This window comes from Syngnathoides biaculeatus, chromosome 13 (assembly GCF_019802595.1).
Source record: "Syngnathoides biaculeatus isolate LvHL_M chromosome 13, ASM1980259v1, whole genome shotgun sequence".
Taxonomy (NCBI): domain Eukaryota; kingdom Metazoa; phylum Chordata; class Actinopteri; order Syngnathiformes; family Syngnathidae; genus Syngnathoides; species Syngnathoides biaculeatus.
Window position 1 is genome coordinate 5,121,943 of NC_084652.1, and position 18,647 is coordinate 5,140,589.

The 18,647-nt window shown below is 41.5% G+C and overlaps 1 protein-coding gene across 8 annotated transcripts in view; it reads right to left on the reverse strand.

The window, feature by feature from the left end:
• Positions 1-17,315, reverse strand: part of pde1cb (phosphodiesterase 1C, calmodulin-dependent b) — an 87,261-nt gene extending 69,946 nt beyond the window's left edge. For all 8 annotated transcript variants that reach the window (XR_009797768.1, XM_061839582.1, XM_061839581.1 and 5 more), the window contains exon 1: positions 16,712-17,315. Coding sequence is in view for 7 of the 8 variants with exons in the window: in XM_061839582.1 (XP_061695566.1) it covers positions 16,712-16,940 (229 nt within the window). In the remaining variant the exon portion in view is untranslated. The remainder of the gene's footprint in view (positions 1-16,711) is intronic.
• Positions 17,316-18,647: the final 1,332 nt, after the last annotated feature.

An 18,647-nucleotide genomic window follows, 5' to 3' on the forward strand; every position in this document is an offset into this window, starting at 1 on the left:
GTTGTTGTGACTTCTAGCTTTGCTAGGTAAGCCTACACAAGGAAAGTGCATCTTGCCTTCGGATAGTTCACCGGTGCGGCTGCTTTTGAGCGCCTCATCTGCCGTGACTGCATGAACATCGCGCAGAGAAAGACTAAAAAGTGAGGGCGTGGGAGAGGGAGGTTTTTTTTTTTTTTACTACTTCATAGCCAGGCTCGCAAGGCTATTAAGGAGTGCCTTGTTGTGTGCTGTGAGTGCATACCACATCATACAGAAAAAGAGGGAAGAGTGAGGAGGGATTAAAAACTACTGTGGCCCCTTTTGAAAGCCTTACTGTCACAGCAAGAAAAAGCCCTGTAATGACCCAGTAGCATATAATTCCCACCACCAGAGACTAAGTGGATATATTTTTTACAGCTCAAAACATATAAAGATATGTTGGCATAAGAAAAATACTCGAAGTAGCAGCATAAATGTTCCAGGTCATAATAGGTATTTCATCAACAGAAGACATTTGAGTGGGGCGTCATTTTAAAAACAAGGACTTTATGTGAAAGATAAAAATGGCTCACAAGAAAAAAATAATAAATCAAAAAGAAAAGATAAAGAAATATTAGTAACACTTAGAAAAACATCTGGTTTGTCTTTTCCCAGACAAGGCTAGAGGTGAAGTTCAAATGTGTTTGCACAACTGTGTATCATCAATAGAGCCACTGCGGCGCTAACAAGCTCAGCTCGCAACAGAGCACCGCAGTTGGGAGTCTAAACATCAGTGGCTGGGTTCTGTATTTAATAGCCCACTGGACGTGAGGGGCAATGAGGGAGCGGTGCTTCGCAGTCACGCTTCAGAGGAGGTGATTGGCGAACGACGCCACACGCACCAAGAACCTTGGCCCGACGAAGCCATTGATTATGATTCTCCTGGGTTGCCATGACAACATTCCGTGCTTGCCGAGAGCGTGGCATTGAATTATAGATCGCGTGTGACAAGGAGATTTTGAGACTTCCACGCAAATGGAAAGTCAATTTTCCTCGAGCTCATAAACTCTCACAGTGTGCTTTTGGCTTCTAAGAGGGCCACGGGGAGATTGTTGCAGGGCATATTGCATATCTTCTTTCTGAATAATCTTGGGCCGAAAGATCCTCTTCAAGAATTGTAGACTATCAAAATGGATGCTTAGATCACGATTCCCAACCAGTGTGCCTGAAGTGATCAGCAGGTGTGGCACAGGAAATGTTTATATTTCACCATTTTCTTTCTGTCCTTTCCTTTGTCTGTCTTTTCCCTACCAAACCTCAAATCTGTCCATCTGCAATTTTCAGTAAATGTCCATCATAATACAATTTACCACAGAGGCAGTACATGAAACACACAAAAAAACCTCCTCCTGTACAAAAAGGTAGAGAGACCCTGCATTCTACATTACCAAGCACGACAGGTTTTCAAAAAATGAAATAAGGAATAAAAACTACTTATTTGGTACAAAAACGTTTTTACCGCAAATTATGCATCTACAATAACACCAGCAACATTTTAGTACCAGGAAGAATAATTAAACGCTCTTCTACCATTTGTCAGAAGACATGTAATTAACTACTGCATCCTGTTTTGTGATTTTTGTTATTGTTATTTGGTGGTGAGAATGTGTGAAAATGGGCGTCTTGGTTCAAACGACTTAGGAAACAAACGGATGAAGTGTTTTCAAACGTGTGGCATGAGTAGCATTGTCCCGATACAAAATTTTCACTTCCAATATGACAGATATTGCATCCTTGAGATGCTGAAATTGATCCGATATCAGCAGGAATCAGAAATCCATTTATTACTTGCTTTGTTTTACGGAATGCTACAAACACTTACAATCAAATTAATTTATTTAAACGGAAAAGTTTTCAGCAACGACAGTTATGAGAAAAACCCGACCCATTAACTGAATTGCTTGTAATGGACACTTTAGTCCACAGGTGTCAAACTCAAGGCCCGGGGGCCAGATCCGGCCCAGCATAGGATTTTATGCGGTCCGCGAAGGCAAAATTTCCATGATTCTTGTTAAAGACGATCAAAATTTCAAGCTGTCATATAAAAGACAATGCTGAGGGAAGCCGTAACTACAATGTGGCCGGGAACAAAAATGAGTGTGACACCACTGCCTTGGTTCATTCCAATATAATGCAATACTCATTTTGTGCATATTTTTGACCATTATCTGATAAACACCTGATCAGGACACCTCTAACAGTAAGGTTAATATAGCCTCGCCCTTGTACCAAACACACAAAGTCAGATTTTGCGGTGCATATTGTGGAGATTCCGCACTGGTAAGATGACTTATAAACCTATAACGGCTGTTACGTTGGCCGAGTAGGTTTTCAAAATATTTTTTCTCAAGATGCTGCACCTGCACTGATGTTATCTAGGTCTGCAGTACCGAACCTCTCATTTAAAAAAAAAAAAAAAAAAACCTGAAGTCCTAAGAATAAGTATTCAATCAGCTATGCCCAGGAAAAATATACCTCTTAAATCCTGCAAAACAGTCTGCCACGCAAAAACTCACTAGAATTCAAAATACGACAAACCAGAGAGAGTTGAAGATTTATGACTTTAAAACTCCAGGCATCGAAGTGAAGGCTGCATATTTTACCATTACCAATGGGTAGCTAAATTATCCACTTGTATGGCTGTTAAGAATCTTATGAATCTACTTAGAACTGTCTAATAAAAGTTCCAGAATGCATTTTCCCCAATTCTTCAGAGCAATAAATTCCTGCCGGCCCAAGTTTTCATGTCTTCTGTTGAACACCACATTTGTTGGCTTCTCAAAGTACTTTAATACTTTAAGACCTTAAGGCATCTTAGATCAAAATTAGGACCATGCATTCCTGGAATGAACAGATCACACAAAAAAAAGACTTTCCTGAAGGCCTTATTTATTTGTCAAGTAGTTTAAAACAGCACTTTGCATTTTGTGAACAACGCCCTTTGTAAACATTATTATGCGGACCCACAGCTTTGGCTCCCTTAAACTCAAACAAATCCATTCAATCCTTGAAAGAGTTTTAAAGAAAATGTTCGGTCTCTCTCACTCTCTCTGGATTTCTTCAGAACTATGCAAGGTTTACATCTTAGTTGCGTTCTGAAGGAGCAGAGGTCACATGGATTTTTCTCACGAACCTACACTAACAGTAGTAAATTCATAGTTCGTAAGTACCTGCATACACTCATGGTAAGACTTTCCATCACTTCCACTAGCAACCCTAGCAAAAATTAGCTCCTCCCCAACATGCAATACTTTGCTTCTCAGATCAGCTATAACATTTCATATTTTATGGAGATCACCTTGTAAAAAGACTACTTTCAGGACTGTTGCTCCAACTTGTGGAATCTTTGAGCGTTATAGCATACACAGTAGGTGAATATTTCAGCTAATTGCTAAAGTTAGGTTCTACAGATGAAACCATAATACATGAATTCCTAATTAGCCAACCGGAAAAAGGCCAGGGGTGTATAAAATACTGAATACTTACCTGTGAATAAATTGAAACTTCCCAATCATGAAAAATTAACCTGTTGTTTACAAGTCACCTCCTTGCTCAGGAATTAAAAACAACACTGAGCAATAAAGGTTAATCAGTAGATATGACCAAATCAGTACTACACAGTTCTCAATAACCTTCAAACGTCTGCTCTGAATTCACTTCACGCTCACAGGGTCTTTAAGTACCTGTGAACACCGTTACATGTACGAGGTGCGTCACTTACGTGAGTAATGTCACAAAAGACTGCAATAAGTGTAAGTCGCAGATTTTTGCTATTCGCAGTCAGGACCAGTCCCCATCCCCAACAAATCGAGACGTTCCACTGCATTTCGAAATTTTAGTAAATCATACCGACACACTTTCCCAACCAAATGAGCTCCTTTAAATATTCTTCCAGAATCTTCCACAGCGCCGTCATCATGCCCATCTTGATCCTGTCCACATCCTTAAAACTGATCCTCTTGTTGAGCGCTCAGGGAATTGTGATCAGGTCCATGGTAAAGCGGCCATAAGTTGTCTTGCCATAAGAGTTGCCTCTTCACAAGCACGGAACGAAGGAAATGCCACAGGATCTCTTTGTGGAGGTTGACCATCTAGCCCACATTGAAGGGTAGTTTGAGTCGCTTGAGTTTGATGTATGTATTGGATATCTTTGAGAACACACCTCAAATTTTGTATTTTTTTTTTTCCACCCAAACCTGAGCAAGTTTACTTGGAAGATTTCACAGCAAGTTCATTGTCTCAGGATTTGGTTACCACCAGTAAAAGTGCAACGTGTGACCAAACTATAAAACACCCTCTCCTTGAACAAATGCCAGATTTAAGTACATCTTTTTATTTATTTATTTATTTTTAAGTTTCCACCTGTTAACCCCACACAAGCGCATCAGTTCATCCACACTCGGGTTGTCAGGACAATAGCATGAATCCCAGGTGACGTCAGCGGCAGTTTGGAAGCTCGCTTGTTTCCATGGAGGGCTCGCAGTGCGGCGGCAAGCGTCAACTTCAGCTGACTGGACTAACGCGCCGAGCTGAGACTCGAACGTGACGTGCACGGAAAGTCTTACCTATGGTGATGTTAAAGCCGTCGATGCTGAAAGTGGCGCTGCGACCCTTTCGGAAGCGGTGCTTCTTGCAGTTCGCCTCCATGGCTCCGGCACCCCGGTCGGTGCCTTTGATCTACTCTTTCAGTTGTTGAGTCTTTTTGTGCAGTTCAGTAGCTGTCCTTGTGGGAGGGGGGGGAGAAAAAAAAAATAAAAATAGTCCTTGCACTGAAGTTGGTGCTCAGCGCCGGCGGAGTACTGTCACACTCGCTACCTTTTCAGACGCAGACCTTCCGAGCCGTTGCCGCCACCAGCCCGACTTTATCTTCTCCCTCTCTCTCATTTCCTCACACCTCAACAAGCTCATTTCAACTTATGGCTTTTGACAATCTCTTTCTCTCGTGCTCTCTCGCTCTCTCCATCATAAGAGGTATGGTAGGTGTACAGTGGGCGGTTGGGAGGGTAGGACATTGCGAGATATCTTTAACAGTACATGACTCCTCCTACTTGGGAAAAATTTACAGCATCGGAGGCTCAGAGTTGGTGTGACAAACTCCTATTCTGGACTTGCTGGCGAAAAATTTCATTTCATTCTATCGAGATGTGACAAAAATATCACGGGAAAACACCACAGGAGTGATGTGCTTTGAGTACCAATGAGTCATTAAATCGGTCCCGCTGCCCTTGCACTTTGCAGATGCTTATTTATCCAGGTACAGAAAGACGAAGCCCGTAATGAGCACATGTACACGCTCGTGTGCGCGCACACAAACCAAAGATTTTAAAGCTCCCCATATTAACACCATCTGACATTTACTTCCAGATATTATTTTTTTTCCCTCCCTATTTCATATCCCCATCTGATCATGTGTCAGCGAGCGCTCTGTCGGCACTTTCCCCTTCGTCTCAGATCCTCATAGCACAATATTCAAACACTTCTTAAATGTCACTTCATACTCAGGATTTCCCTTTTTTGGGGCTCGCTATATAATAATGTAGTGCAAGCCTAAACCAAGATATTTCAATTCATTCCCTTTAACTGAGGAATTGTATCACTAAGTGTTCCCTCTAATGGATACTGCGGGTACCAGGTGTGTCATCCATTTAGGATAAACGTCTTCAATAAATAGACCCCTATTAAGAAAGGTAGCAGGTAATTATCTCAGTTCGTTGAAGCTTTGTTCACAAGAGGCAACCGCTGAGCCCATTTGCTGCTGACCAGCATTCAACCACCTGGCATGCAAACAGTCTGCCGGGTGAGCTGAAGAGGGTGGAGTCAAAATAAGAAACTAATTATTATCATTATTCTGCTAAATGGAGAAGGTGTTGCTCACAATAATCCAGAAGACTAAAATGACGAAATGAGAGGGTGTGGTGATATGTTACAAAGTAATTAACTTTTGGGATGTTACTCTAATTTGAAGGTAGTTTTTGACCAGATTTTCTGTAGGCAAAAAAAAAAGCACAAAAAAAAAAAATCTGCGGAGCAAGTCATTCGCGTATAGAAAATTTTTTCGGGGTTGTACTCAGGTCGGAGTGGCCGTTCCAACCAGACAGCTTTTGGACAAATCTCGTCACATTGCTTGTCACTAACACTGTTGCAAATTCACAATTGCAATAATTTTTTTTGATCTGAAAATCTGTTTTACTCAGAGGGTTTTCAGACGAATATTTGTTGGCCTTTGTCAACGGGGGAAATCCTTTCCAAACCAAGGAATCCCTATAAAATGCTAGGTGTTCTGTTTCAGCAGTTTTGCACGCTCTTTGCGTGAAAAGGAACTTTTGTACAGTAGCTCTACCTTTGTCAGGAAGTTAGTAGATAAAAATCAAACTTTAGGAAAATGAGTGTAACGTGAGTGATCACCAAATATCGAATAATTTGGGAGGAGTCCGACGTAATCAGAAGCTATAAAACAACCGTAGGTACCAGATGATGCATACATTTTATTGTTGCAGCGGTGTCTGTGGATATGGAGATCCATCACAATAAAGACATCTATTATTATTATTATCATAGCTGCGAGCCAGAATAAGATGCCCCATTTCCAACAGAAGCATTACGACCTCCCCTTGTTCTTCTTGGCTTTTTGGCCGTCGGTGCTGCTAAGGGCTCGGAAAACCACCAGCCTGCAACACAGACCCGGCGTGGTCATTTTTGAACATCCTCATTTTGTCCCAATCCCACCGTGCAATACTACAAAGCCATTACATCTCCAGGAAAATTGCTAAACACGTGGAGTTAATTCCAGTTTTTCTGCTCTTGGAATAAAATGTCACGGTCGAGGTGTTTCAATACTTTTATCAAAGGAATTACAGTGTTATCTAGACTAAATTCTGGATTTTTTTTTTTTGCTTTGATATGGGAGCACAAATTTTAGATACACGCACAAGATAGTATACATAGTGAACAGTAGTTTGTCAGGTTGTGTTGTAAAGCTTTAACAACAAATATTTGAAAAGAAACAGTGCATCACCATATGTACACACAAAAAATAGAAACGAAGAAAAATACTCACATGCGTATATGTTTTTATCCTCTGTGAAAAGCGACAAATACTGCATATTACTGACTCAAGTAGAGTTGTGAATGAAACTCTTCGTTGTTTTTCTGCATGACTATTATACAGCCACCCCAGTACCCAAATCACACGTCAAAAAGCACCCACAGTGATTTAATAATGGCGCATAAACTGCTTAAATCGCATTGTCTAATTATAGTATGTTATTACTGTATGTTTTTCCACAGTACAATAGTATAGGGTGGCATTTTATTGAAAAACATCTTCCCATTGAATGCACTTGGTATTATACAATGCATTTTAGGAGTTGCAAAGGACATTGCATAATGCACTCAACTCAGAGAGTGCGCCTCTGTCTTTTGTTTTCATCGTGCGTTAGTCAACTGTGTGATGTGTATTAAATTTGAACTGCGTCACTGCAAGCTTGTCTTTTATACAGTACTGCTAAAGACGAAAAAAATAAAGCAAGCAGTTGAATATGAACTAATGGAAGAACATGCAAAATAATACATTATGGCAGAATAAGGAGGATGAAACAAATATAGCATAATTGTTTTATGGAAAGCTTGTTTGATGATAAGAACAATGGTCCACTATATTCTGTCGAGAACAATAAACTACCTCGTCTCTTTAATTGCTTCAATATATATATATAATATGAGTTTGGAGTTGCTGCCCACCCAATTGCATAACGTCACAGCACTTTTTTTTTCCCTATTAGGCAAAGGTAGGACTTGACGAAATGAAGTTTCTGCCCTGACGTCAACATAGTTCCTTTGCACCAAGAGGAAGCCAAAGCAATATTTTTCTGCATTAGACATGGCTTTGGCTCCAGCACAAAACAGCCAATAAGTAAGTTCTTCGGCAAATATCACGTGAGAGGTTCCCCCTACTTTTTTTTCCCTTTTGAAACAGCGAAAATCCAAATTTTTTTTAATTGCATTTTAAATCTGAGCTACATTCGCATGGTCGTCAAACCATTCATACAGTATCATGGTAGCAATGAAACAGGAGTTCAGGATTCTTACGTAAATAATTGTTCGTTTGATCGCAATATTGCTAATGCAGCATAAAGGCATGACGCCTTCTGACAAAATTGTACCTACTGCGTTTTTTTTTTTTTTTTTCCTCCAATGTCTGGGTCCATTTTTTACAGACACGTGACGTGCAAAACTTGCTCAGAGAGGTGTCGCCAGTCGCCACATATCTGCCCAGTCCTTGTCAAGATTTTTTATTTTTTTTCCCCAAAGGTCATTACGGAGGGGCAACATCGCTGTCGCTAGGCAACAGCGGGACCTTTCCGACATGACAGATGCATTACGCCAGGACGGTGACAAGGGGTTAATATGGCAAATAGTGCTCATTAGTCTGTGAGTTTTTCACATTAGATACAGTGTTGTTACTTCCCTCCGTGAAAATGGCAATGACCAGAATAACGCAACTGTGACACAAGTCGTTCAGCCTTTAATAAAATTGCTGGAACTTGTGTACATCTGCTCGCTTTAGCTTTGAAACCAGTGAGATCAGGGCAAACAACACATTAAGTGACATCATGTCAATCCTAAAAAACAGCTTTATTTTACCCAGACGTCCATTTCCCTAATAACTGCGTTTAAGAGCATGGACTTGAAATTGACATTTGTACCGTATTTTCTAGGCACGGTGAACCCTGTGGCATAGTTAACGATGCGGCCAAAATATTGTTCTTTTTGTTAGCGGCTGTAAGTTTAAAAGCACAACACAAAACTTGTTCGAACAAAATTGTTAAAATGTTCATTCCCAAAAAATGCACTAATATTTGGGCACATGTATAAAAAGATTATTTTCAGTGCGTGTAGAATAAAGAACAGGCCGATTTGTGAGGAAATTTAGAGGAGTGCATTATTTCATTTATAAGTGTGCCAGAACATTTTCCTAACTAAACTGTTGTCTTGGCTCAATAAAGATTGGAAAAAAGGTGTAAAAGTACATTTGGTATACATAGTGATATTTATTGTCTTGTGGTTTTGCATGTACCTTGTACATGCTACTGCAGTTTCCTCTGCGTAACAGTGTTTGCCCATGTGCAATAGCTTGTTTATTAAAGCTGTTCATGGTGGTTTAGTCTTGATGCTTTATTATGTTTTATATTGCTTGGCTGGCACTTGACAGTGCACAGCGAGCAGTTAATTACATGAGGAAGAAGCAATACAGTTTAGCTTCAGTCTGTATTAAAACACTAATTAAGTCAGTGGTATGTCTATTTATGTTGTTTTCTCCAAATTATTATTTTGGTCCGAAGTACAAACGTGAGCTCATCCGGAAATCGACTTTCAGTTTGGGCACAATCACTTTACAATATGATAATAACACTATCAAACGGCAAAAACAAGCTCATTAGAGGCTTCTGCTAGACAGTGGAAGGAAACAAGCCTTTTCAGTCCCCACACTGCTGTCACCACAGTGACACAGTCTTGTAATTAAGACACCAAGAGACCAAGCACCTTCCTTCTCCCCTGCTAAATGCTCATTAAAGGTACCTTTTAAAAAGGTAATGTTGGGAACCTGAGGGAACTATCTGACAAACAGACACCTGTGACAAAAGCTGCAGCAACATCTTAACGGAAACACGGCCAAACAAATGAAAAGGACGACTGACGCCTTTTAGAAAAGACACAGATGGTCGACGGTGCTGCTTCCACAGAACCTACAAATCAGAACATTTGGATAAGAGATGTGAGACCAGCACACCACCATGCATTTCCTTCCCAGGGGACTCCAGATGCAAGATAATTCGTCACGTTTGGATGACGCCAAAACTGTGTGGCTAATGAGCAGATGCAGTCCCCCATTGAGGTTTCAACCGCTTTAAATAAAAGAAAATTCTAATATTTCACACATGTATGGGTAAAATGCTCTGCAAAAAAAAAAAGTCCATTCTATAATAAATAAAATCAATGTAGACAATGAATATTTAATATAGAACAAATTTAAATTAGTTTTAGAAGTAACTTTTTTTCAGAAAATGAAGCTTGCTGACAATAGTGCAACAGTAAGTTTAAACAGTGAATTATTCTGCTAAAAAAAAAAAAAAAAAAAAAAACACCAATGGCTGAGAAAACGCCATAAGTATTGTCACAACACCAAAATTTGGACTTTGATAATATAGCTGCATTCATTAAGTCAATGGAGATACTGAAACAATGCCGCAGCAAAAAAGGATTCAAAATAACAACTCAAAAAGGCTTAATATCGGACCCTGAAGCTCTAATTGTGGCTTCTATAAACCCCCGAAGCGACGACGCGGCTGCTATGCTGTGGCTGCACTAGAGGGGGCCTCCTCCTTGGTTTTGTTGTGTTCCCTGCGCAGCTTTTTATCCCACAGAGACCATTCCGGAAGCAGCGTCTCCACTTGGGCTCATCGGATTGGTCCTGTAGTGCTTTACAACTTTGTCAGACAACATTCAATACTGTACACTATTTAAATTCAGTCAGAGTGGTACACTACTCAAAGTGACTGTAATACATCAGTTGGAATCATAATCAGATCGTTTCATAAGAATTGTGCTGTACACAATCCAATGAAAAGGTAAAACCCTTTAATTTCACAAAAAAAAAAAAAGTGACACTGATGAATTACATTTCCTCAAGAAATGTAACGCTGTCAACTAAAGCTTGACCACATCAATCTTTAAAAGTCCTTTCAGACTAAATACAATATTGAATCAAAAAAGTAATTTCCCAGCTATGGCCCAACATAATTTATTCAGGAAGCAAAATAAATGTATGAAGCTGAGACATGTAATGGGAGTCTCCTGCTTGCACAATATTAACAACTGTTTTGATAATGTACGCATTTTTCTTGAAAGAATGACAAACTGCAAGCTTGAGAAGGCATTCACCACAAATGAAATGTTCATAAAAATGTACTTTCCCCTCCAAGGACCTTAGTTTTTCCCCGTTAATCATATCTTTTGGCACCTTCACCACGCGTGCCATTCTCAAGAATCCCTTTCGGAACACATTCATGGGAAATGTCAAGCGTGCGAGAGTTTGCTTCAACTGAAACTAACATGACCAAGTGGGAACACAGCTCAAAAGCTACCCTTTGAGACTATCAAAGATTTCAAGCTTCAGAACTGACACCATCTTTAATCAGTTCTCAAATTTATTGTTTATTTGGATAACAACAGCCTGCCACACTTGGCAGCAGCTAATAATTCCCTCGGGTCCATACGGACAACACTTAATTAAAAATACCGCAATGAGACCATATCTCCGCGCCGAATTTCCATGTTGGGTCCTCAGAATAATGAACACTGACGCCTTGCTCCGCCCACATTATAGGTGGTGAAGGCAAAAATGCTTTTTAATTGGCATCGTCCATCTCTCTAGAATACCTGTTTCAGATGTGGAGCTCATTTGGGAAAGTTCCCTCGTAGGTGCTTGTCAAAGTGTAAGCCCAGAATTTTACCCAAAATTACTGCCCGAACCAAAATGGCAGAAGTCATGATTAAATTTGTGCAAATGTCACTGAAATTATTTTGTGCATTCTGCTGTCATGATTTTATGGTGATTAGTGAAACTGGTATACTGACTGAGTTTTGACCATCAATTTTGGACACTGTAATAAAAATGTGCATTTCCACCAGAAAACACACATTTGCAAAAATTAAGTATTTGAGCATGGAGAAACCTTCCAAAAGGATTTCTCATAATGAACATAAATGGTAAAAAAAATACAAGCAGTCCCCAAATTAAAGAGTGCTTTTCTGCCAAAATAATGAAGTATTGCAATGAGCTTGTTAAAAACAGCATTTTTTTTTTTTTAAATGTTCAGCTTGCAGACGACACACACTATTTTATAAAAATTAAGATTTCACACAAGAACAATTTCATAAAATTAGTCTTACACCAACCAAATTGACTCCTGTGCTCAACCAGTTTTGGTGCCGAACGGGTTAGTCACTTCTGGGCTTGTTTCCTTAAGACCTAAGGAAGCACCAGTGTGCTTCTCCAAGGGGTCAGGAGCTACGGCGTGATGGTTTTTGCGAATCTGAACTGGTTCCTCCTCAGTAAAGCCCACTTTATACTCCCACAGTCATGCGTTTGACAACGCGCGTGTTGCATCACGTGACCTACGCATTGGCCCGCGCAGCGCCTCTGCCTAGCTTGCCAGACGTAAAAAAAGCCGTGGACCTCATCTCTCGTGTTTGGTCAATTTTAGTCACATACTATGATGATGTACTCACTGTTTCTCCCAACTCCACGTACACCTACGCCGCCACCTTCTTTATCCATTTTGCAGCATAATTAAACCATCTGGTCATTTAGGTCCATTTGTTTAGAGGAAAATTCTGGTGGTTTGGAGTAACAATGTATCAAATAGGTCATGTAATATGTACTCTATCTTGATAATGTGATGTTAAATCCTCTCTCATTTATGCGTGTTTTGAAAAGATTTTTTAATTGACAATTACGAATTTTCAGGTGCGTCGCCATTTTCGCGAGTCACATGACCTACGTGCGTGGATGTGACGTGTTACGTGTGGTTTCAAATGCTCAATTACATGGGACACCATTTATGCCCAGCGCTGATGTCTCAGATTTATCCTCATGTTATGAAGAAATAGCAGCATCGGTTGATCGGTAAGACGAAGGAATTCTTCCATGCAGATTTGAACCTGTGACTGTAAATCTTGAATATTCAGATGGTTGTTCGCGCAGAATGACGCAGAGTCTGACGAGCGAGCTCCGCACAGTGGCAGAGCCGTGAGCTCGCTCCCCGCCGAGCCCTGGTTCAAATCTGTATGGAGGTATTTCTCCGTCTTCCAGATCAACCGATACTGCCATTTCTTCATCAGATGAGGATAAATCCGAGAAATCAGCGCCGGGCATAATGGAGTCCCATGTAATCGAGCGTTTGGAACCCCACGTAACATCCGCGCACGTAGGTCATGTGACTCGCGAAAATGGCGACGCACCTGAAAATTCGTAATCGTCGATAAAAATCTTCTCAAAACACTATGAAATGAGAGAGGATTTAACATCACATTATCAAGATAGAGCACATATCACATGACTTATAGGATACATTGTTACTCCCAACCACCGGAATTTTCCTTTAAGCAGGCAGTCTTCTACAGTCACCATTGTTGTTGCTTTATAAAACAAAAACGGCTACCGGAAATGACCAAAACGTCGTGAGGAAACTCCACTCGGTGGCGTCCTTGCCAATACCAGCTCTAGCAACACCGCTGACTTGAAGAACTGCAGCACATTCTCAAAACTGCGCATATGGGTTGCGCTGGAGTATGATGGCAAACTACGCGTGGGATAGCCTCAGTGGCATTAATACGGTCGACACACGCGAGAGTATAAAAAAGCCTTAAGTGATTAAAATGCAAAGCATTGTGCTAGGTTGGCCATTAGCACTTGAACCTAGCACCTAGGAGAACCTAGCTTGGAAAAAAAAAAAAAAAAAGTCTCATCATTTTGTTTTTCGTCTTATACAAACAGTCCTTAAACCAGTGAACTGTGTTCAGTTGTAGGTCGCTGAAATTGAAACACCACAGGGAATGTCTGACACAGAGTTAGGAAAGAGACAACCTCAACACACAGGAGCATCACCCGGTCTAGGGAGAGGAAAAACTCAGAGGGAACCTACGCTGCAACATGGTCATAGAAACGCCACTGAGGAGGCTGTATTTGAGGAGTCATCCAGGGAGAGGCCTTCCCCCCCTGGGCCTGAGGGCGTTTGAGGCAGCAGCGATCGAAAGAATGGGCGGCAAACAGTTAGCAGTCATCCAAACCGTAGGAGGTTGTGGAGGAGTTGAATGGATTGGCTAAATCAGACCATTTTTACTTCAAAGCGGACATTTACCTGTTTAACCATATTGGGATTTATTTTTGATTTGATTAGGAAATAACCTCGTGTTTAGTCATTTATGATTGTGTTCTCACACTGGCTTGGTCAGCCCCGAGTGCATCTAAAACGACGTGAAGAGACACTTCATGAGCTCTTCGGTCACAAAGAAAAGCCGTGACCAGACAAGGCTGAGTTTTAATTGGATGACTACAGGACGTTTGAATTATGAAAAGCACTTAATTTTGAGAAATACGATGTTTAGCGGGTGTTCTGACTGATGCTCGCACATACGATGCATTCTAGTTGTGGTTATTTTCAAAAGAATACATTTTAGAGAAGCACAACTGGTTAGAGCATTGGCTTCACAGTTCTGAGGACCAGGGTTCAAATTCCAGCCCCACCTGCATGGAGTTTGCTCATTCTCCCCATGCGTAAGTGGGTTTTTCCCCCAGGAACTCCGGTTTCCTCCCACATCCCAAAAACCTGCATTAATTGGAGACTCTAAATTGCCCCTAGGTGTGATTCTGAGTGCGACTGTTGCCCGTCTCCATGTGCCCTGGCTGATGATAGCTAGGATAGGCTCCAGCACCCCCGCGACCCTTGTGAGGATGAGCAGCTCAGGAAATTGATGGATGGATTCTAAATTGACCTCAGGTGTGACTGTTAGTGCAACTGTCATCCGTCTCCATGTGCCCTGCGATTGACAGGCAACCAGTTCAGGGTGTACCTCACGTCCTGCCCGATGACAGCTGGGATCGGCTCCAAGCACTCTCGCGACCCTTGTGAGGATAAGTGGCTCAGAGAACGGATGGATGGATACATTTTAGAGCTATAGAAAGATATTTTTCATAGCATCTGAATGATACTGCACCATGCTCCAAAATCCTACACAACAGGAGTTACAAGGATTTTGGAGAGAGATTATCCAAACCTAACAGTTTTTGGTTTACTAAGAATATCAAACTTGGTACGCCAGCTCAATTTCCTTTCTTTAACTTTGCGAGTGTACAACAGAGCCCAGTACAGGCGGTCGTGCTTATTTGGGTCTCAAGGACAGCTCCGCAGTGAGGGCTAGTGGAGAAATGCCGCATGCATTGAGGTCGGCCTTCAAAAGAGCGCGGTATTCATCTGTTGAATGGCTACTTTCAAGGAGAATATGCAAAACCGTACCTCTGAAGTGACCACTCGCTCTCATCTGCAGATGCAAACATGCAGCCAACCAGCCGCGAGAAATAACACAACAGATGTATGCGAGGGAAACCGAGCGGCCCTGGAAATTCTGATCCGTCTTGACAAATGCTTTTTTTTTGTTCGATTTGTTTTGGGGGGGGGGTTTCTTTGCCAAGTGGAGTGCAAAAGGAGCCGAGCTCTCGGGCTCGTCTCCTCTGAGGGTCCTTTTCCTGTTTCCATGATAACAGTTTTGGCACTCGGTAATTGTGATGTTTTTACTTGAAGGTGAACCTCTGCGTGACCTTCAGCTGATGAGTAAACAGCAAAAACGTGGAAGTGCTTCATGCTGAAGCGTTTCCGCTTTGACAGAGAGAATGCTGACCCTTTTAAAATCACCTTCACGGCCTTTCCGAACCAATTGATGATTTCACTTTTAAATTGCACTTACTCAAAAGAAGAAGAAAAACATGTGGATACATACTTTTACGAGGTAAACAACACAATGGACACTAATCAAGTGGTAGCGCTACATTTGACAAACAAGGTTAGTCTGTAAACAAACATGCTTAACATCTAATTGTTGAAATCATCAGATTTCAGCATCTCAGCAGGAAATATTCTCAGATTTCTGTAGCCATGCCGTGAAAACTGATTATTTTTTCCCTATTTTCTGGCAAGTTACCCAGGAACCAGTGACTAAATCATAAACCACTCATAGGAAAATATCTATACACCCAGATTAATCACTTATCCAAATACAGTAATCGTTATTTGCAGACCTGAAGAGCGGTAGAAGTGGATATCGTTAACCCTTCGCATCAATATCAGTACAGAAGCAGGTCTTAATTTTAAAAAAGTTGGAGGACAACAACGCCGACTTCCTCTTGTGTCATATGGGTTTACTGTTATTTGGTTTTGTTTGATAATAAATCAATGCCAAATAACAATAATCATTTAACTAACAGTAATATGGACAAAATTGTGTTGCAATAAGCTTTAATGCAAAATAAATTATTTTGATTGATTATTATTATTATTATACTGGTTGAAGGCTTAAGTGTTGTTCCCTGGTTGAGTCACTGCGCCTTATTTTAGCCGTGCCACAAAAAAAAAAAAAACATAAAAATTGACAAGCTGATATATTTATATCTCAGCTCTTTGCACGTTTTGAAAACTTATATTCCAACATATTTAATACATTTAGAGAACCCCCCCCCCCCCAAAAAAAACGAAATACTTTAAAAGGATTGTTATTTGTAAACATTAGCATAGAAATATTTCTGTGAAAGGAGTACCTGCACTTCCAGCAAGAAAAATAAATTTCTGAATACTGTATGTTTATTCTGAAAAAGTTTTCAGGGTAAAATTAACATGTGGTAAATACATTAAATATTTGGTTTATTTACTTTCAATCAAAAAATACATAGCCAAAATAGACATTTGAAATGTATTCATCCCTAATTTATCTCAAATATTTTTTTAATGTAAATGTTATTACGTCATTAATTAACTCCTTAAAGATAAAAATATAAATATTAAAGTGAGAAATAGTTGTGTTTTCATCTTGAGCGAACACTTATCGGGGGCAACAGGTGGGCACGGTTCCAGGTACTCACCGTTCGGTTTGTTCGGTTGCACCACCGCTGACCTCTTGGCTCCGTCCGAGTCCTGTCGGCTCAGGACCTCCGCGAGCAGGAGCCGGGTGGTCTGCGGCGGCTTGCGACTCTTCTTCCTGGCAGACTCGGGCGCGGAGTGGCTCCTCTCCGGGTCGTGACTCTGCGGCTCCGAGCCCACTTTGACCAGCCCGTGGCGCGTCCTTGTCAGGGCGGAAGTCACAGAGCCCATCGCCGGGCGGGCAGGCGGGGAGGGGAGGGGAAGAAAATGCAAAAGCGATGCCCGGTTCTCGCTAAAACACGCGGTCGGGGTTCAAGTCTTCGGCCGAGAAGTTCGTTCAACCCCCTCGCCGTGACATTTTGCCTCTAATGGCAGAGCGAGGCACAGCAGAGTTCAGCAGGGTCATGTCTCCGTCTCCCTCGGTGTGCTTTTCCGCCGCAGACGCGTCACTCGCGGAGAAAGTTGCCCCGTCAACAAACACCTCTCCCGAGGGGGACACCGCTGCGGAAGTCAGCCATTTTTCAGTCCACCTGTTAGAGTTATTATTAACAGCTACAAAACACATCTTGCACAAGACTTTATTTGACCACAGGTGTGCTGAATGAAAAGGAGGCGACTTTAATTGATTGTTTCGTGTTTGGAGTAGATATCGCGAGATTTGCTTCCGATAGCCAGCTACACAAATACTGTATTACAGAAAAATGTATTTGGCTTTACAGAATTAAGATTTTTGGGGTCCATCACCAAGCAGCGATTAAAAAAAATATATTTGATAATCCATCACCGATCTGATTACAAGATGGAGCAAAAAAAAAAATACAATCAAGACTGTATTTTTGTTCATCTATTTCTGCGAATGAAGCTTGGTAACAGACAGAAAAAATGAATGCTCTTCTATTAGATGCCTGAAAGTACATACAGTAATTCATGTATCCACATTTTTGTTTGTTGGCTGTGTTGAGTTTTCAAAAATAAAATATTTTCCTTGACTCCATAAAAGTTGGAAATCACGATCATGTTTTCTAATAAGTCACGTCAAACCCACATTACATAACAGGAATAATGCATGCTAGCTTATTGGAATTAAACTGCTTTATCCATGCATCCATTTTCTTTGCCACTTATCCTCACGAGGGTCCTTGGGGAGTGCGTGAGCCTATCCCAGCTGTCAACGGGCAGGAGGCGGGGTACCCACTGCTCTGGTTGCCAGCCAATAGCAGGCCACAAAGAGACAAGCAATCAATTGCACTCACAATCACACCTATGGGCAATTTAGAGTGTCCAATTAATGTTGCATGTTTTTAGGGTGTGGGAAGAAACCGGAGAGCCCGGAGAAAACGCACGCAGGCACAGGGAGAATATGCAAACGCCACACAGGCCAGGCTGGGATCAAACCCGTGTCCTCAGAAGTGTGAGGCCAACGCTTTACCAGGTGGTCCACCGTTCCCCCCTGTCTCTTTGTGTAATATAATTATTAAATATTGGGGTACTGTAAGGTGGTTCGGTGGAGCAACTGGCTAGAGCGTCTGCCTCACAGTTCTGAGGACCGGAGTTGAATTTGTGGTCCCGCCTGTGTGGAGTTTGGATGCTCTCCCCGTACCTGCGTGGGTTTCCTCCGGGAACTCCAGTTTCCTCCCACATCCCCAAAACATGCATTAATTGCTGACTCTAAATTGCCCATAGATGTTAATGTGAGGTGCGGCACAGTGGCGGATCAGCTGGTAAAGCATTGGCCTCACGGTTCTGAGGACACGGGTTCGATCCCGTCTCACCTGTGTGGAGTTTGCATGTTCTCCCCGTCCCTGCGTGGGTTTTCTCCAGGCACTCCGGTTTCCTCCCACATCCCAAAAACATGCAAAATTAATTGGACCCTCTAAATTGCCCCAAGGTGTGATTGTGAGTGTGGCTGTTTGTCTCGATGTGCCCTGCGATTGGCCG